General features: G+C 43.9%; 1 protein-coding gene across 2 annotated transcripts in view; it reads left to right on the top strand.

The window, feature by feature from the left end:
- The window catches only part of ELOVL2 (ELOVL fatty acid elongase 2), a 184,967-nt gene that overhangs the window by 158,458 nt on the left and 5,496 nt on the right, over positions 1 to 21,013 (top strand). For both annotated transcript variants that reach the window (XM_073631054.1, XM_073631055.1), the window contains 2 exons: positions 11,822 to 11,946; positions 14,503 to 14,637. In XM_073631054.1, coding sequence (XP_073487155.1) covers positions 11,822 to 11,946; positions 14,503 to 14,637 — 260 coding nt within the window. The remainder of the gene's footprint in view (positions 1 to 11,821; positions 11,947 to 14,502; positions 14,638 to 21,013) is intronic.

Here is a 21,013-nt window from a genome sequence, read left to right as displayed (position 1 = left end):
CCTGTTTGTATTACATCACGCAACACCTTGATACCATAGCGGGCCCAAAGTTGTGGGTCTGGGATAGTCCTGAAGTGGGGGAGAGAGGGATTACCCCACAGGGGAAAGTAGGGAGACCACCTATTAGGATGCAAAAATTGTTGCCTGGCCACTCCCCACACCCGCAAGGTCGCTCTAGTCAGGGTCGGGAGAGAAGGGTATGCTGAGGGGCCTCTGTACACCAGATTACCAAGTTCAGTAAGAGATCCCACTATGGCCGCCTCCAGGCAGACTGCCGCATTGGCCCTTGATTGTACAAACCACCATCTCACCGTGACAAGCATAGCTGCCAAATAATACACCAACGTGTTAGGCAGGGCAAGGCCCCCACAACTCACAGGAAGCTGAAGGGTCGGTCTGACCAACCGGGGGGAGGCCCCTCGCCACAAGAAAGAGCCAATGCAGCTGTCTAAGTCCCTGAAGAAGGATGGGGATATCCACTCGGGGCAATTTCTGAAGACATAATTAAACTTTGGCAGATAGATCATCTTTAAAATATTGATGCGCCCCAAAAGATTAAGAGGCAAATTGGCCCATCGGGAGCAATGATCCTTAAGTTGTGCTACTATCGGTTGGAGTTTGAGGCGCTGGTAGGTCTGCAAGTCCCGCGTCACCCTGATCCCTAGATACACATATTCTTCCACCCATTGTAAGGGAATTAGTGACCCTGTTGCCCTGGCCTGAACATCCGAGGGGAACAAGGCAGATTTAGACCAATTAATACGGATCCCTGAATACCTACCAAATTCATCGAAGATCTCAAGTGCTGCACTCAGCGAGGATTCAGCATTGTGGAGATATAGCAGGGTATCATCCGCATACAGTGATATCTTCTCCTTCAGATGGCCAACCCTGAGTCCCACAATATGATCAGACTCTCTAACCGCGACCGCCAGGGGCTCCAGAGCCAGAGCAAATAAGCTGGGGGATAGCGGGTACCCCTGACGGGTTCCCCTCTGAAGGAGAAAATAATCTGAGGGGGTATCATTTACACGGATCCTTGCTCTAGGGGCTTGATACAGCAGGCTCAACCAGTGGAGGAACCTCGGACCGAACCCGAATCATCGCAGGACCTCCCACAGGTACCCTCACTCCACGGAGTCAAAAGCCTTCTCTGCATCCAGAGAGGCTACGACTCTTATACCACCGTTGCTATGGGAAGTAGCGAGATTAAGGAATAGCTGACAGATATTAATGTCCGTACCCTTCCCCGTCATGAACCCCGTCTGGTCAATATGAACCAGGTCGTCCATTACCTTACCAAGCCGAATGACCAGTATTTTTGCCAGCAGTTTGGCATCTGCATTAATCAATGAAATCGGCCTGTAGGAGGCACACTCCTTGGGCACCAACACCACTATCGCATCAAGCATTGACTCGGGGAGAGAACCTAGTGTTGAGAATTGCTTCAGCAATGTAGTAAGCCTGGGAGCCAACAATTGAACATTTGAATAGAATTCAAAAGGGATCTCGTCTGGCCCAGGGGCTTTCCCCGATTGCATAGAGCCCAGCGCCTCCAAGGAGATGTCCTCATCCAGTTTCTCCCTTTTCGCTGATTCCAAAGTAGGAAGCGAAACCCGATCAAGGTACCGAAGCAGCTCAAGGTTGTCATAGGAGACTCTAGAGGAGTACAGGGTTTGGTAAAAGTCCAGGAACCTTTCACTAATTTCAGTAGGTGTCGTCAGTAGACGGCCATCTGGATCCCTCAGCCTGCCAATGTGGGTCACTGCGTGCTGTCCCCTAGCCAACCAGGCCAGCAACCTCACGGTTTTGTCCCCAAATTCAAACACCCTTTGGGCACCGTCCAACATAGATTTCTTAGTGAGATCTATTCTAAGCAAGAATAGGTCCCTCAGGGTGTCTTGCCAGACTATATAATTAGCTTGCTCAGGAGATCGCACATACGCGGCCTCTTTAAATTTCGCCTGCTCCTCCAGTTGTCTCAGAGACTGCACAGATTGTCTCGTCCGCCGAGCTATATGTTTGATATATTCCCCTCTAAGCCAGGCCTTAAAGGTATCCCAAAGTATCATGGGTCCCGCAGGCTCTGTATTTTTTAACCAGAAGCTGCATAGGGCCTCCGGCAGCTCCTCCTGAATCTCAGGGTCCATGATCCAGTACCTGGACAGCCTCCATACCCTTCCGCCTTCCACATGAGAGGTCCAAATGGTAACGGACAGGAAGGCATGATCAGAAATGCCCCTCGATAGGATCTCAGTAGAAATCACCCTCTTCAGCATAGCCTGAGAGTCAAAAGCCTGGTCAATACGTGATATATTCCCTGTCCGAGGGGTGGAAATGGTGCCAGACATCTGTCATATGGAAGGCGGATGCCCAGCGAGAAAGTCTATGTTGCTGGTGACCTGAGGCGTGCATTCTGGCCAGATCTCTAGAAGGCACCATATTAAAATCCCCAATAAGCAATACATTATCAACATTGTACATCGTAATCTGTTGCATCAACACATGGAGCACATCAATATCTACAGGTGGGGGCAGATATATTCCCACTAGTACATTAGGGATTTTTGAGATCATTGCATGTAAAATAATATATCTGCCACTGGGGTCAAGCTTAACATCGATGAGCTGAAAGGGCAAGGATCTATGCACTAGGACGCTGACTCCCCTAGCATAGTTAGAGTAGGGTGCGTGATAGTGAACACTGACCCAAGCCCTCTTCAGACTCATGACTCAGGAGCACACTAGATGCGTCTCCTGCAGGATACACACTTGCGGGTGAAGTTTCCACAGATAATTCAGCACTAAAGAGCGCTTAATGGCCGAATTAAGCCCCTGCAGGTTCCAGGACACTATCAAGCACTTAGCCATGGGGTAAGCATGTCAATATAGTGAAGGAGGCGGAACATTGGCCCCATGTGGATCCAGCGAGGTGGAGGGAAGGTCCCCCAGGGTCAATGGAGTCCGGCGGGGTTACACCCTGAGCTGTAATATCATACCAAGACAATGGCTACATATGGCATGTATAATCAGTAAAAGACCAACATAACCTTAAAAACAAACAGTAGGGAATAACAACCATAGTCGGCAACTGCCAACCCCTCCTCCCCCCCACCCGATGCACCTCGGAACAATGAGATGCATTTAAGACCCATAACACCCATAGTCTTAAGACTAAAACCTTAGGTTGGGGATGTGTAACCAGGTAGGGACATATCACATCCAACAAAAAAAAGGAAAAGAGGGGGAAAAAACCCTCAAAAAGGTCCTGTTTCAGAGCCATTGGAGTGCAATAGTACATGAAGTAGAGATATATTCACCTGACTGGGCAGGGGAACACACTTCAGAGTCAGTTACGATGAACAAACATACAAAAGGACTAAAGGAAAAATCCAAGGGAGGCAGAACTAGGGAGAAATAGAGCTTACAGTCATCTGTGTAGGAACAGTCACGAGCACATGTCCGGAGGAGCTTAAGCATGGAAGGTGGTAACACAGTTTCCCTCACTCCTCCATCCCATCAACAGAGCATAATGGACAGGTGGAATCTAAGCATAGTTCAACAAGGGGGAAAGTTACGCTTACCAGCAATAGCAACACAAGATGACCGACCCTAGATCCTCCACAATGCCATATATCTGGTTGCTGGGATCAGTAGTGCTACGGAGGTAGCGCCTCCAGCCAGGCAGAGGCTTCCTTAGGATTGGCAAAGAAGCGCACTGTCTCTCCATCCACTACCCGCAGTTTTGCCGGGAACAGGATGCTGTACTTGAACCCCTTGGATCATAGGGCAGCTTTGACACTGTCGAAGGACCGGCGCTGTCTCTGGGTCTCCATCGTATAGTCTGGAAACATCAGGAGCTTCACATTGCGGGAAGGCAGTTCTCCGGCCGCTCGAGCAGATCGTAGTAGCTCATCCCGGTCTTGAAAGTTGAGCAGAGTATTAGGGTGCGGGGAGGTGCTCCCTCAGGTCCGGGCTTGAATCGGACACGATGGGCCCACTCAACGGCACAGTATGGGGAAAGCTTGGCCGCCGACAGCAGGGAATGCAGTAGATCTTCAGTAAATAGAGCGGGGGACCGACCCTCAACCCCCTCCGGGAGTCCCACAATCCTGAGATTGTTTCAGCGGCTCCTATTCTCTGCGTCCTCCGCTCTGTACTCTAGCGCCTTAACCTTCATTTGCAGAGCCCGGATGGAGGCCTCATGGTCGGTCACAGTATATTCCCCCTCTCCCACACATCACTCAGTTTCGGCCACCCGGGAATTCTTGGCGAATCAAGCCCACGTCCATCTGGACCTCCTCTATCTTGGACGTTAAGGCAATTTGGCATGAGGTGATAGCTGCCATAACCTCCAGCATGCCCGGAGGCCCAGGGCACAGGAGACCAGAGTGGTTTCTGCCGATACACATGGGGGGGGGGAATCTCAGCCGCTTACCCCTCTTCTGACTCCCAGAGGATTTAGAAGGCATCCAGGGATAATAGGATCCTCTCAATCCACTCAGTCACTAGGTGCTGATGGCTAAATGGATCGCACTCCAGGAGAGCTCAGAAAACACATCTGCTCAGTCCACCATCATGGCCACGCCCCTTGTGTCACATTCCCTGCTCTTATTCATCCCAAAGGTTTTCTATTGGGTTGAGGTCAGGTCTCTGTGCAGGCCAGTCAAGTTCCTCCACCCCAAACTCGCTCATCCGTGTCTTTATGGACCTTATTTGTGCACTGGTGCGCAGTCATGTTGAAACAGGAAGGGGCCATCCCAAACTGTTCCCACAAAGTTGGGAGCATGAAATTGTCCAAAATGTTTTGGTATGCTGACGCCTTAAGAGGTCCCTTCACTGGAACAAGGGGCCAAGCCCAACTCCTGAAAAACAACCCCACACCATAATCCCCCCTCCACCAAATGATTTGGACCAGTGCACAAAGCAAGGTCCAGAAAGACATGGATGAGTGAGTTTGGGGTGGAGGAACTTGACTAGCCTGCACAGTCCTGACCTCAACCCATTAGAAAACCTTTGTGATGAATAAGAGCGGAGAATGCGAGCCAGGCCTTTTCGTCCACATCAGTGCCTGACCTCACAAATTCTCTTTCTGGAAGAATGGCCAAACATTCCCATAGACACACTCCTAAACCTTGTGTACAGCCTTCCTAGAAGAGTTGAAGCTGTAATAGCTGCAAAGGGTGGGCCAACTCAATATTGAACTATACGGACTAAGACTGAGATGCCATTAAAGTTCATGTGTGTGCAAAGGCAGGTGTCCCAATACTTTTGACAATACAGTGTAATTCTGACAGGTTCAGGTACTACTTCTGGCTGTCATAGATTTGACTGGAATTACACTTTGTCTTAACCACTTTCTGAATTCCAAATTCTTATTAAATAGAGAAACCTATACATACTCATCAGTTTGCCAGAAAGGCTGTTTTGTTCTTTGGTGAAACAGTAAATTATATACAAACGACATCTGAGTAAGCTTTTATTTAAAAAAAAAAAAAAGTACCCCAGAGGCTAATATAAAGGACAAAAATGAATGCAGCTTTTTAATCCATTAGTATACCACTAAATGTATTTTTAAGTGCAAGCAGTGTAAGTGACTAAATTTTACTTGGTATCAACCTCTTGCAGTCCCTGTACAGCAAAGCTTAGACTGGGGGAGGCAGAAGCAACCAAAGAGTTATGCAATTCAAATGTTTACGAGGAGTTCAGATTTAAAACGAGCAAGCATACAAGAAGGCATTAAACAAAAGGCACTGTAAAAGGTTACGTCATTTTAAGAAGTTGAGAAAGCTTGACCCAAGATGATCCAGTTAATCCAATTATGACATGTTGATTACACAGATTTTGTGGCTAAAAAAAAAAAAAGTCCAGCTTAAGTAAAAATCGAATAAAGTCTTCACACCATTGCTGTAGAACTTGTAAATAATTGGGGTTTGTCCACAAATGTGTTTGCTATAAATGTAAAATATTAGAATACATTGAATACACAGTTTAATAAGAAACTATAATAAAGGAGAGAATATTGCCAAGTGTTGCCCAACATTAACCATGTACAAAGCCACTGGCCTACCTGTCATAGTATGAGTCTGATACAGTTTCCTAGTTGTTACAGTGTTCCATCACATACTAGTCATAGATTTCCTGTACACAGAGGAAGTGGAAGGTTAAGGGGAGAAATCAGTTAAGTTTGCTCCCCAAAAAACAAAACTGACTTTTAACCATGCATAGCATAACAGATCTGAACTCCAGCACACCAAGTTTACACTTCAATACACATTCCAGCATAGAGATATGAAACAACATATAGAAAATTAACCAAACTATTTTCCCTTTCTAAACCACAGACCTGTCAAGTCCCCAGGAAACTTAGGAGTCACTCAATATTTTGGTAGTCCCCTGGGAGCTTGAGCTTGTCTCTTTCTTTGGGCTCCTGGTGTTCTGTGGACTCGGCACATGTCCGGTACGCCAAGGCTACTCACCAGCAATGCAGAGCAGACTCTTTGTAGATGATGCACAATGAGCTGTCAGTGGAATATTGATCTAGAGCAGGGATATCCAAACTTTATAAACAAAGGGCCAGTTTACTATCCTTTCAACTTTAGGCGGGCCGGACCGTGGCCAGTGGGGGAAGAAAATGTCCTGGTGTCAGTGGGAGAAAACAATTCCTTATCATTGGTATTAGGGGGGGTATAGGTGCCCTATCATTGGTGCCTGTGGGAGGAATAGTGCCCCATCATTGGTATCAATGGGAGAAATAGTGCCTTATCGTTGGTGTCAGTGGGAGGAATAGTGCCCCATCATTGGTATGGGAGGAATGGTGCCCAACTGTCAGGAACTCTGTCCCATTGTTACTGACAGTGGGGGGTATAATGGCTCAAAGACCAAATAAAAGCAAGCAAAGGGTCGCAGTCTGGAGACCACTAATGTAGAAGAGCAGAGACTGGTCTGATGGTGGCTGTCCCCAATGGCACAGGTAAATCATTGAGCTGGACAGCTCCAGTCATTTTTTTATTTTATTTTTTGCAGAGTGGTAAAGGTGTTAACCTCTAAAGTTTATACTTCTGCCACCAGTGAACTAGACAGGAAGTCAGGGGGAAATCTCTACAGAGAAAGAAACAGAACAGGAAATAAGGGGAAATCTCCCAAATGAAGAAACACTTAAAATAATATAGATCATTTATTGAAAATGAAGCAATACAGTCGAAGTAAATGATTAATCTTAGATTACAGCTGACCCTTGATTCATTTGTTGTTGTTCACTCTAAATCACACTTTCTGGTAAATGCTAGGATATAAAGACTCCTTTGTGTTATGTTATGTTTCTCGCTTTGCCTGTATGCTTGTTGAAAAATAAAGTATTAAAAAATAAAAAGTCACCTGGAAAACTCAGTCTCTTGGGGGCTCAACCAAATCTTCAATGGTCTCCTGTGATGCTGTGAACTTCCTGGAGAATAAGCATTTATTCTTCTGGTACTTGTTCCCATATACTAAACTTCAAGGAGCGGAGGGCTGAAGCAGAGACTGATATATGGACAAATTTTGGGGATTGGATGAATACTGTGAAAAGAATCTTGAATGTTTTGTTAATTTATTTAAATGAAATGGCATGCATTTTGTTTAGTGTAGCTACACCACGCTATATACCCCTACCGTATCAACCTAGTAGACTTCTGCCAGGGTTCCCTAAATCCACTTCTGTCCTACAGAATTGCACAATCTAGATGGTGTTTGGGATTGTGTTACTTTGTAGCCATGGGGCATATATTCCAACAACAAATCCTATACCTCCATTCTCTTTGCACCACCATGTTTTGTGAACTGTGTTTTTTCCCTGCTATTGTGCATGCCGCAAAAGAGTGTCAGATAGTTGGACCAACCTCCTTTCCTTTAGGTCTTGTTCATACTTGCTAAAAATACTGACGCTAAACAAACATGCCTATAGCGTTAATGCAAGTTTTTAGTTGAGTTTGCGCCACGTTTAACGCACGTTAAAAGGGGAGTTGACAATCATCCCTAAATGCCCTATGCGCATTTGACGAATGTTAACAATGCACCCCAGATGCCTAGGTTTTTTCATGGCTGCTTTGAATAAGGCCTAACACTCTGCAAACGTGCCACAAATTGCAAACTCTCTACAACCGTGTTTCTCAAACTTTTTTTTCTTGTGGCGCACCAAAAAGACCTAAACATCTTCACGGCATACATCAAAAGATTTAACAATTTTTGTGGTGAAGAACTTATTTATTTTTACATATATATGTATTTTGAAGTTTCTTGTGAAGGATGTGCCTGCTTCTGAGTGCAAATCAGATTGAAGCGATTGTAATCTTCTTTGTGCTTTCTCTTGCTTTTCATTTAACAGTTTCTCTTTCAGAGTCCCAGACTTGATTAAGTATTTCTCCATCGCTAAACAATGAACAAATGTTATTTATAAGCATCAAAGTTAGAATGAAATGGTCTCTATTATTATAATATAATTAGAGTGATCAAGTTCTCCCGAGATCTCGCACAAGTATCGCATTACATAAGGAACCAATGAATGACAGACTGACAGAGACTGCATTTTTATATATGTTACTTTTTTAACTTTTGCGACATTGATTTACCATTTAATTTTTTGATATGTTCAAGGTTCAAAATGCTAGCAATTAGAAATATTTTTCAAAACTCCCACTGCATGCAGTTTGAGAATCACTGCTCTAAATACATACCGGTATGTTTATGGTGCGTTACCATAGACTTAAGGCTACATGCCCACGGATGTTTTTACAGCCGCTTTTATGAGCTTTTTTTGCAGCTTAAAAAATGCCTCTCCATGTTAGCCTATGGCCTCATGCCCACCATGGCGTTTTTGAGCTGTAAGTGGCATAGGCGTTTTTAAGCTCCAAAAAAAACCCCAGGACCAGTGTGTTCTGAGGCTCAAGCGCTAGAGCTGCAAAAACGCAAGACGCCGGTAAAAGGTGTTAAACGTGATTTAACGAGGCTTAACGCTGTAAGCCTCGTTAAATGCAATCCCTATGGGAGCCCATTGATTTGAATAGAAGTCGCACCTGAAGTCGGATCCAGATGATTCGACTTGCGGGTCGACTTGTGTGCTGAGAATCTTGAAGGGGAACCCTGCCAAAATTTTGCATGAGGTCCCCCCAAGATCCATATCATACCCTTATCCAAGCACATAGCCCGGCAGGTCAGGAAAGGGGGGGGGCGAGCGAGCATCCCCCCTTGGACCATACCAGACCACATGCCCTCAACATGGTGGATTGGTGCTTTGGGGCAGAGAGGGCCCCTGTACCCCCCCACCCCAAAGCACCTTGTCCCCATGTTGATGAGGACAAGGGCCTCTTCCCAACAACCCTTGCCCGGTGGTTGTCGGGGTCTGCAGGTGGGGACTTATCGTGATCTGGAAGCCCCCTTTAACAAGGGGCCCCCAAGATCATAGCCCCCCACCCTAGGTGCATGAGTATGGGGTACATCGTACCCCTACCCATTCACCTAAAAAAAAAAAAGTGTCAAAAATAAATACACTACACAGGTTTTTAAAGTATTTTATTAAGACAGCTCCGGCTCTTCTCCCTCTTCTGGTGACATGTTCTCTCCTCTCTGGTTCTTCTCCCTTCTGCGCTGTCCTGTCCCTCCGCTATCTTCTGCTCTTTTGCTGGGTCTTCTCCCTCTGTTGTTCTTCCGATGTTGACTCGACGAGATCTCCCGGTGTAATGCTGGGTCTGCCATGTGCAATGACTTATATTGGCATGGGGTGGGGCCACCCGATGACGTAAGTTAGAGACCACACCCCTTGGGACATCATCACCCCATCATGTCCCAGGTGATGACGTCACAAGGGGCGTGGCCTCTAACTTACGTCATCGGGTGGCCCTGCCCCATGCCAATACAAATCATTGCACACTGCGGACCCAGCATTACACTGGGAGATCGCATCGAGTCAGCATCGGAAGAAGAACAGAGGGAGAAGACCCAGCAAAAGAGCAGAAGATAGCGGAGAGAGAGGACAGCGCAGAGGGGAGAAGAACTGAAGAGGGGAGAAGAACCGGAGAGGGGAGAAGAACCGGAGAGGGGAGAAGAACCGGAGAGGAGAGAACACGTCACCAGAAGAGGGAGAAGAGCTGGAGCTGCCTTAATAAAAATACTTTAAAAACCTGTGTAGTGTGTTTATTTTTGACACTTTTTTTTTTAAAGGTGAATGGGTAGGGGTACGATGTACCCCATACTTATTCACCTAGGGTGGGGGACCGTAATCTGGGGGCCCCTTGTTAAAGGGGGCTTCCAGATCACGATAAGTCCCCGCCCGCAGACCCCGACAACCACTGGGCAAGGGTTGTCGGGAAGAGGTCCTTGTCCTCATCAACGTGGGGACATGGTGCTTTGGGGTGGGGGGGGTGTAGGGGCCCCCTCTGCCCCAAAGCACCAACCCCCCATGTTGAGGACATGTGGCCTGGTATGGTCCGGAGGGGGGGGGCACTCACTCGCTCGTCCCCTCCCTTTCCTGACCTGCCGGGCTGCGTGCTTGGATAAGGGTCTGGTATGGATCTTGGGGGGAACCTCACACAAAATTTTGGCGGGGTTCCTCTTCAAGATTCTTAGCACAAGTCGCACCGCAAGTCAGATCATCATCTGGTGCGACTTCTATTCAAATCAATGGGCTCCCATAGGGAACCATTGATATCGAATGGAGACAGAAATGCGGCCGAAAGCTAGCGTGGCTAAATGTGCATTGATGCCAATGCAAAACGTGAAAAAAATTGCTTTTTTAAAGCCGTTTTTTTCCTGGCGTCGGTACTAGCTTTGCAGCTCGTTTTATAAAACGTCCGTGGGCATGTAGCCTAAATAGAAGGAGTTTAGATGCTTCAACTCCTTCCAAACTCCACACGAAGTACCATTTTTGAAGCGCAGAAACACGAAGCAAACTCTTCATGTATTGATAATGTTGACAAACACTATCTGCTGTCCATATTATCAATTGCAGGCTGCTTTACTTTGAGTTTGGGGCACATTTTTAACTTTTTGCAAACTCCTGCTTTTAATGTCAGTGTGAACAGGGCCTTACAGCAGGTATCACTAAATTGTGTACCATGGTCCAGACTCAGAGGGGGGGGGGGGGGGGATGGGGTTCTATCTGGACCACCAGCCAGGCTGCAGCATAGGTTCCCCCCTGCAGTGATTAGTTGTTAGAACCTCAGTATCATAATAACCAAAGATGTCATGTCATGGGTGTGCCCTGCCTCCAGTGTCACAGTTGAATGGAAGTGTCCAGTCCTGCAGCCTGCTCTGCCGCTCGGCTCCTGCCTTTTTCCTGCCTGACAATAAAAGGTATGGGGGCACTGTGATGGGGACATTCTAATTACAGGACCTCTATGAATTATAATGGAACACCCCTGCTTTACAACATAAGTCCAGATTAGACAGACCATGCAGTTTTGCAATATTCCAAGGATTCTTTATTCATCGTCAATCCATTTGTTATATGTATTCTAGAGAAGAGAAGAGGTATGCGGTGTTCAGTAAGACATGGCACTGAGGCAGAATGAGCTATTTTTTAGCCTGGCTACACTGTTGAAATGGGATTTAATTGAAAGCTGTTTGATACTGCACATTATTGTTCTTTGTAGTGTGCAAATAAATAGCGTCTCTTACTTAGATAATAGTCTAATATATAAGAGTAATTCTGACACAATTTTATTTAAACTTTTCAGGTAATTGTATCACAATCAAACTTATTACTGCAGTAAAATACAGTTTCTAGACTGTTATTTCTTGTACAGCGTTTGCTATAATATGTCTCTGTTTCCTTCAAATGCTAATACAGGTTTCTTTGGACCTACCCTGAACAGTTTCATCCATGTTCTCATGTATTCCTACTATGGCCTGTCGGTTATTCCATCCATGCACAAATACCTCTGGTGGAAGAAGTATCTTACTCAGGCCCAGCTGGTAGGTAATGTCCATCCACTAAAAACAAATAAATTAGAACACTACCAGAGCAGCATTTCTTTAGACAGCAACCCTTTAAGCAAGTTCATCTCTATGCACTCTTCAAAGTCCCGTTATTGAAAATTTTACTAGAAATTCATTTTTTAAGGTTCCCAGACATAACACAATAAAAATACAAATTTATTACACAATTTCACAATAAAATAAAAACATAGGTACAGATAAAACAATGAACAAACTGCTACAGGAATGTTCAAAAATTCCTCCAACACAATACAATAATTCCCCAAGGGTATCCCACATCAAGCAATTATAACATACAGATATGTATATATGATAAACAGACAGGTGCTCAACCACATGTTGACTTAAAAACAAAAGCATTTCTACATTGGGGATATCCAGATGGGGAAATATTTACCTCAACGCATTTCGCCTGAACACCCTGCTTCTTCAGTGATGGGAAAGAACCTAAAAGTACTATGAACAACAAAATATTAGCTGACATCATAGCAATGTACAATTGTGTAGATTAGACTATATACAAAACAAACTGGCTCACTGTCCTTGCATGCAAGGGGTCCAAGGATAGAGGGCAGATGCTAAACTCCCTTGCACAACATTGGGTCACACAAATAGACCAGTCCGTGGAGCTGGGGAGGAAGAAAAAAAAACTGAATAAACACTCTAATTTAACCCCAAAAAGGTAACAAAATTAGGCTAGGACCACCCACCTGTTTTGGCGGGCACTGTAGGGTGTAATAATGGTTACCAATGTACAGTGTTGGCAGTAACTCAAGGATAAACATTCAAGGAAATGTGGATTAGAGAGAACCTATCAAAAACGCATGAACAAATAATGAAAGGGGTTGTAAACCCTCATGGTTTTTCACCTTAATGCATTAAGGTGAAAAACCTTCTGAAGTGCTGCAGCCCCCCCCCCGTTTTACTTACCTGAAAACTGTCATCTTCCATCCAGGAATGAGCACACCAGCTCTAGCTGGTGTCTCGTGTCCTGATTGGATTGATTGATAGCAGCACAGTCATTGGCTCTCACTGCTGTCAATGAAATCTAATGATGCAGCACCAGGGGGTGGGGCAGAGTCCTGCATTCTGTGTGAATGGACACAGATGCAGTACTCGGGAGCACATCTGCATGGGTGCCTGCCATAGGAGAGCCTTCTCCAATGTGGACATGCAATGCAGGGAGGAGCCACCAGTGCTGCTGAGGGACCCCAGAAGGGGAGGACTGAGGCCACTCTGTGCAAAACAAACTGCACAGAGGAGGTAAGTATGACATGTTTGTTATTTATAAAAAAAAAATAACGAGGGTTTACAACCCCTTGAATACAAAAAAATTTAAATTAAAATATTAAAAAGTTAAAAAAAAGACCCAGCTGGTAAATGTCAGTCCACTAAAAACAAAACAAAAAAAAACACTACCAGAGTAGCTTTTCTTTAGAACGCAACCCTTTAAGTCTATCTCTATGCACTGTGTATAGTCATGTTGTTTCTGAGTTTTATGTCCATGCACTGCAAATAGGTATAGTGTTCCCAAATTGTATTGACATGCACTGTACATAGTCACGTTCTTGAGATTTATTTACATGCACTGTACATAGTCATTTTGTTCCCAAGTTGTATTTATATGCACTATACGGGTTGTAAAAGAGTTGTATTTACATACAATATACATAGTTATGTTGTTCATGTGTTGTATTTATGTGAACTATACATAATCATGCTGTCCTAAAGTAACATAAGGGTTCCAACTTGTAAAAGCAAACTAAAAGAAAATAATTCCCACTATAATTGAAAGATAAAATAGTTGTATTGCAGAGATTTTCCATAAAAATGATTTACATAATTCTAGGGATTTCAATTTCAGGGGTTAGAAAGCTGAATTTGACCAGATACCTTATCATTAATAGAAAAAAAAAATCTCTGCAGTGGACCACCAGTAGTATTTGGCCTTACTACTGCAGGTTATTTTTACAGTTCATATTTTTTTACTTTTAGTTTTTTTTTTAATGTTTCTTCCAGGAGTAATTATTTCTTTGAATGGCTCTCAGCTTCATCTATGTGTTAAAATGGGAACTCTTCTACCCCCTGGTAGTGGTCTGTGGTTTGGATTTTGATCATCCATTACTGTAGCGCACTTGTCTACAGTATCCACGTGATAGATAATCCAGCAAATCAGCTAGAATCAAAAGCAGTAGTATAATTTTTAGGCCATCTGACACACTAGTCCTGAGAAAACGCTTTCTGTAGTTTCCACAAAGGCCATTTTTGTTCAAACTCCAACCATAAAGGATTCCACAAAAACACCATTAGAGGTATATTTATAAAGCAATGAAGCAATTAATCTGACTGTAACCAAACATTCACTCCCAGTAAATATTCCTGGTGCACCCGTTTTAATACTCAGTGATTCACCACCAGTGAATGTTTGGTGAAATTTATAAAGTTGCCCCTTGTTGTTACAAGAATTACTGCAACGAATGAATACCAGAGTGATGTAGAGCAAATGATGATGTCGTTTTGTCTGTTTTTCAGATTCAGTTCGTGCTCACCATCTCTCACACGCTCAGTGCGGTGGTTAAACCCTGTGGGTTTCCTTTTGGATGTCTAATATTCCAGTCATCCTATATGACTACATTGGTCATATTATTTGTAAACTTTTATCTAAAGGTAAGACATGGCAAAACCAAAGCACAACTCATCATAGATCAAAATAAAAAGTTAAGACCTAATTTCAGATCTTTAGAAATGCTTATTAAATTTGTTAGACGCAAAACACAAACACTCTTGTATGACAGTCCTTCGATAAAGTCCACTTGTCATGAGACAATTAGGTGGACTGCCATTTCTTGTCTTCATCTGAAAATGCCAGTTACCTGGCCATATCTGGCTTAAGTGCTTCTGGCACCCAGACTCAGAATAGACCTGCAGTAGGTGAAAGTCAGAATTCCTTAGGTCTTTTCCAGTTGCAGGTCAGTGATTCAGAAAGCATTTAAGACTTAGGAACAGTATGAGTTCAGCAGTGGCAGCTCACATATTACCTTTATAACAGGTCTACTTTAAACCTTCGATTAGGGTTAACATGGTGGTATCGAATACCATGATAAAGTCACATCAGTAGCAATAATGTCATAACTAGTCCACAAAAGTTTACTTTTAGTCTAGGTTCACATCTATGAGGCTGCGCTTGATGCATTTTTTCAGGCACGTTTTGCAGTGCATTTTTCGTTTTTAAACCCATGTTTTTAATGCGTTTTTGCATGCAGTTTTCATGCATTTTAAATTTTCTTTTCTCTTTTAAATGCACTGTAAACATACTGTATATAGCTGGTTGCTAAGGAGGGGGCTGGGAAGCCAGCTGCCACATCCTTAACAACCCATGAGTCATCAGCTGTCAGTGGGCTTCCCTGCTGAAGGTTAAAAAAAATAAAAAATTGCCGCAAAAAAATGTGTGAAAAAAATGGCGCTCGGGCCTGGTATGGATTTGGAGAGGAACCCCCCCAAGCCCAAAAAAAAAAAAATGGCGTGGTGTCCCCCCACAATTCATATTAAACCCTTATCCAAGCATGCCGCCGGGTAGGTCAGAAAAGGGAGGGGACAAGTGACCTCCCTCCTCCTGAACCATACCAGGCTGCATGCCCAAAACATGGGGGGGAGATGGTGCTTTGGGGCGGGGGGGCTCTGCACCCCCCCACCCCAAAGCACCTTGCCCCCATGTGGGTGAGGACAAACATCTCTTCCAGACAACCTTGGCCGGTGGTTGTCGGGATCTGCGGCGGGGGGCTTATCGGAATCTGGAAGCCCCTAGTAACAAAGGCCCCCTCCTATGTGAATGGGTATCGGGTACATCGTACCTCTACCCATTCACCAAAAAAACTGAAATGTTAACAAAATACAAAAGCGGGTTTTTTAAAAGTCTTTTATTAAATAAGAAGCCCGGAGCCATCTTCTCCCGGAGCCATCATCTTCTTGTGCGGTCTTCTCCTGCGGAGCCATCTTCTTCCTCGCTGCCGGTTACCCACTAAAAAAAGAGAAAAAAGCCGGTCTTGCCCTGAAGCAGTCTTCCTCCGTTGTGATGTCTCCACTGCCACCTCTTATATAGCCACGGGGCATGGCCAGCCAATGCCATCCGCCGGAGAGCCCACCCCTTGTGATGTCAGGCTTCCCGGCCCCCTCAACAACCAGCTATATACAGTGTTTTAAACTGAAGAATAAAAAGCGGAAAACGCAAAACACACACAACACTTGCGTTTTCTGGTGTGATTCCACTGAAGTCTATTACCCGCAAATCACTGGAAAAAAGTCCCCAGGGTAACTTTGCAGGCTTGTCCCTTAAAAGAAGTTCAGCAGAAATAGGCATATGCTAGAATGAATGGGTTTGCTTCAGGAATGTTTACTACAAATCACATGTTTTAGAAGTTCCTATTTTTAAATCCTCTTGCAGATACAGTAGAACTGGATGTTTGAAATGAACACAAATTAAATTTCCTTCAATAAGTCATTTTTTTTTTTTAATGCGACATTGAACCAAAAATGCAGGGGCAGCACATATTTTTCACCCAATACAAGGCAACCTTTGTTTTTTGGTCACCTCTATCAAGTCACCAATAAACTCACTGGGTGTAAATATTTTCTAAAACTGGTTCCTGGAATTCTGTCATTATCCCATATTTTGGCAGCGCTAATTGTGGGAATTATTGGTGCTATGTACCATTACCTAGGACTGCAAATCACTGGATACTATATACTTGTATACTTCACAAAATCTTTTGCCAGAGCTGTGCAAAATTCTGGTAAATTGCTTTTATGGCTTCATGTTTTGTTTTTTGTTTTTTTAAGAAACAAGAGAATGGAAGAAAAACAGTAGTTAAAACTACAAATTTGAGGAATAAAAAAAAGTGTGATATCCAGTCAATGGATTATATTTTATTATTTAATTTATTTGATGTGAATTACTGCCAGTGAGTCTATGGGGTATACACAGTATACAGTGGATATAAAAAGTCTACACACCTCTGTTAAAATGTCAGGTTTCTGTGATGTAAAAAAATGAGACAAAAGATAAATCATTTCAGAACTTTTTCCACCTTTTTAATGTGACCTATAAACTGTACAACTCAATTGGAACACAAACTGAAATCTTTTAGGGAGAGAGGGAAGGTAAAAATAAAAAACTAAAATAATCTGGTTCCATAAGCATGCACACCCTCTTCTAACTGGGGATGTAGCTGTGTTCAGACTCAAGTAATCACATTCAAACTCATGTTAAATAGGAGTCAGTACACACCTGGCATCATTTAAAGTGCCTCTGATTAACCCCAAATAAAGTTCAGCTGTTTTAGTAGGTCTTTCTTGACATTTTCTTAGCCGCATCCTACAGCAAAAGTCATGGTCCGCAGAGAGCTTCCGAAGCATCAGAGGGATCTCATTGTTAAAAGTATCAGTCAGAAGAAGGATACAAAAGAATTTCCAAGGCATTAGATATACCATGGAACACAGTGAAGACAGTCATCATCAAGTGGAGAAAATATGGCACAACAGTGACATTACCAAGAACTGGACATCCCTCCAAAATTGATGAAAAGATGAGAAGAAAACTGGTCAGGGAGGCTGCCAAGAGGCCTACAGCAACAATAAAGGAGCTGCAGGAATCTCTGGCAAGTACTGGCTGTGTGGTACATGTGACAACAATCTCCCGTATTCTTCATATGTCTGGGCTATGTTGTAGAGTGGCAAGACGGAAGCCTTTTCTTATGAAGAAAAACATCTAAACCCGGCTAAATTTTGCAAAAACACATCTGAAGTCTCCCAAAAGCATGTGGGAAAATGTGTTATGGTTTGATGAAAGCAAGATTGAACATTTTGGCCATAATTCCAAAAGATATGTTTGGCAAAAAAAAAAAACTGCATATTACCAAAAGAACACCATACCCACAGTGAAGCATGGTGGTGGCAGCATAATGCTTTGGGGCTGTTTTTCTTCAGCTGGAACAGGGGCCTTTGTCAGGGTAGAGGGAATTATGAACAGTCCCCCCAGTCAATATTGACAGAAAGCCTTCAGGCTTCTGCTAGAAATCTGAACATTTAGAGAAAGGTCATCTTTCAGCATGACAACGACCCAAAGCATACATCCAAATCAACAAAGTAATGGCTTCATCAGAAGAAGATTAAAGTTTTGGAATGGCCCAGCCAGAGCCCAGACCTCAATCCGATTGAAAATCTGTGGGGTGATCTGAAGAGAACTGTGCACAGGAGATGCCCTCGCAATCTGACAGATTTGGAGTGTTTTTGCAAAGAAGAGTGGCTCATACCCAAAAAGACTGAGTGCTGTAATAAAATCAAAAGGTGCTTCAACAAAGTATTAGTTTAAGGGTGTGCACACTAATGCATTTTTTGATGCATTTTGCAGAAATGCAGGGAATTTTTTTTTTAACATGGGTTCCTATGGAACATGTTCACATGAATGCATTTTTGTACCTCTGCGTTTTTGGAAAGGGTCGGGGACTTTTTTTCTCACAAAATACAGTGTTTTGCATGTAATAGACTTCAATGGACCCGCATCCAAAACGCAAGTATTGCGTTTTTTGTTTTTACATTCATTGTACATAGCTGGGTGCTGAGGGCTACGTCCTTAACAACCAATGAGTCATCACCTATCAGTGGGCTTCCCTGCTGAAAGCAAATGTTAAAAAAAAAAAATTGGCGGCTAAAAAATTCTGAAAAAAAATTGGCGTGGGGTCCCCCCCCCCCAAAGACCATACCAGCCCCCCATGCCAAAAATTTTTTTAAAAAAGGGCGTGTGGTCCCCCCCCCCCCCCCCCAAAATCCATACCAGACCCTTATCCGAGCATGCAGCCCGATAGGTCAGGAAAGAAAGGGGACGAGCGAGCGCCTCCCTCTTCTCCTGAACCATACCAGGCCATATGCCGTAACATGGGAGGATGAGTGCTTTGGGGCAGGAGGGCTCTGCGCCCCCCCACCCCAAAGCACCCTGCCTCTATGTTGATGGGGACAAGGGCCTGTTCCTGACAACCCTGGCAGGTGGTTGTCGGGGTCTGCGGGCGGGGGGCTTACCCCTACCCATTCACCAAAAAAGCAGTGAAATGTAAAAAACCCCCCCAAAAAAAACCAAGAGCCGGTTTTTGACAAGTCCTTTATTTTAATAGCTCCAAGCTGTTTTCTCCCTGACCTGTCTTCTCCCACCGTAATCTCTCCCAGTACTGTCTTCTCCCCAAGCCGTTTTGTGTGCGTGTTCCTGCACAGATGTTTATACAAGTCACCCTCCAAAGTCGCCAAAAGTAGTACAAGAACTACCTTTTGGAATCGGTGAGGCCTTGCAAAGTCAACGCTGCACCTTATTCGGACAGTGCTATTGCGCTCCAATGTGAACTTAGGCTTAGAGGCAGAAAAAAAGCTGGTGTGCATTTTTGAGAGGGGTTTTCTGGCAGCAAGAAAATGATAAATACTCCTAAACGCCTGTACAAAAATGATCTATATATTTATATATTTTGTTTCTGCCAAAAGAACTGGCGATTTTTAAGCCCAGTGTGTTGTGTTAAGTCAGTCTGTTCATTTGAATCTACTGCCAGTGCAGATGTACCATAATAAAATATACACTGCAGGTTTTAAATAGTCAGGGGTTGATTTACTAAAACTGGAGAGTGCAAAATCCGTTGCTGCTCTGCATATAAATCAATTAACTTCCAGGTTTTTTGTCAACTGAATTGAACAAGCTGAAGTTAGAAGCTGATTGGCTACCATACGCAGCTGCACCAGATTTTGCACTCTCCAGTTTTAGTAAATCAACCCCTAAGCATTATTGCCACCAATAAGATTAGTGCTTGTACTCTTTACAACATAAATTACTCTTGCCTCCAGATACCATACACAATAGCGCATCAACAACAGAGAGCAGCGGGAGGTTATGGGAAAAATTAGGAGCACATACAGTGGGGAAAATACTTACCGTATTTATCGGCGTATAAGACACACTTTTTTCCCCTTAAAATCAGGGGAAAATTGTGGGTGCGTGTTATACGCCGAACTGCTGCCTCAGACGGGAAGGAGGGAACAAGCGCCACCAAAATAGACAGAGCCGAGTGTACTGTGTACTCGGCTAGGCTAGGCTCGGCTCCGCTCACAGTCATGCCCAGTCCCGCCTCCTTGTATTTACATCCCGCCATTGAACCACTGTTGTGTCCATCATAGGAGTCGGGCCAAGGGGCGGGACTGGGCAGAACTGAGAGAGGAGCCGAGTACACAGGACATCTGGCTCTGTCCATCTCTGCAGCACTTGTTCCCTCCTAAATTGAGTACCAGTAACAATTTAAAACCGATCATGCTGCAAGTTTGGGCAAGGCTGCAGATGGACACTGTTGGGCAAGGCTGCAGATGGACACTGATCATTCTGCAATGATGGGCAAAGCTGCAGATGGACACTGATAAGGCTGCATTGATGGGCATTTAAAATGTAAGTTTTTTTCCTTAAATTTCCCTCCTTGGGGTGCGTGTTTATATGCCGTCACATGTTATAAGCCGATAAATATGGTATTTGATGCCCTGCAGATTTTTGTAAGTTTGCCCACTTACAAAGAATGGTGGGTCTGTAATTTTTTATCATAGGTGTATTTTAAATGATAGGGACAGAATATCAACCAAAAATCCAAAGAAAATACATGAAACAAATGTCATAAAGTGAGTAAAATAAGTATTTGATCCACGAGCAAAACATGATTAGTACTTGGTGGAGAAACCCTTGTTGGCAATCACAGAGGTAAGCCGTTTGTTATAGTTGGTGACCAGGTTTGCACACATCTCAGGAGGGATTTTGGTCCACTCTTCTTTACAGCTCTTTTCTAAATCTAAATTTAGATTTTATACAGATCTAAATCTAAAAAGGTTTCTTTGCTGTCTCTTGGCAACTCAAAGTTTCAGCTCCTCCATAAATTGTCTATAGAATTAAGGTCTGGAGACTGACTAGGCCACTCCATGACCTAATGTGCTTCTTCTTGAGCCACTCCTTTATGTTGCCTTGGTGGTATGTTTT

This window comes from Aquarana catesbeiana, linkage group LG05 (assembly GCF_042186555.1).
Source record: "Aquarana catesbeiana isolate 2022-GZ linkage group LG05, ASM4218655v1, whole genome shotgun sequence".
Classification (NCBI taxonomy): Eukaryota; Metazoa; Chordata; class Amphibia; order Anura; family Ranidae; genus Aquarana; species Aquarana catesbeiana.
This window is presented reverse-complemented; position numbering and strand designations above follow the sequence as displayed.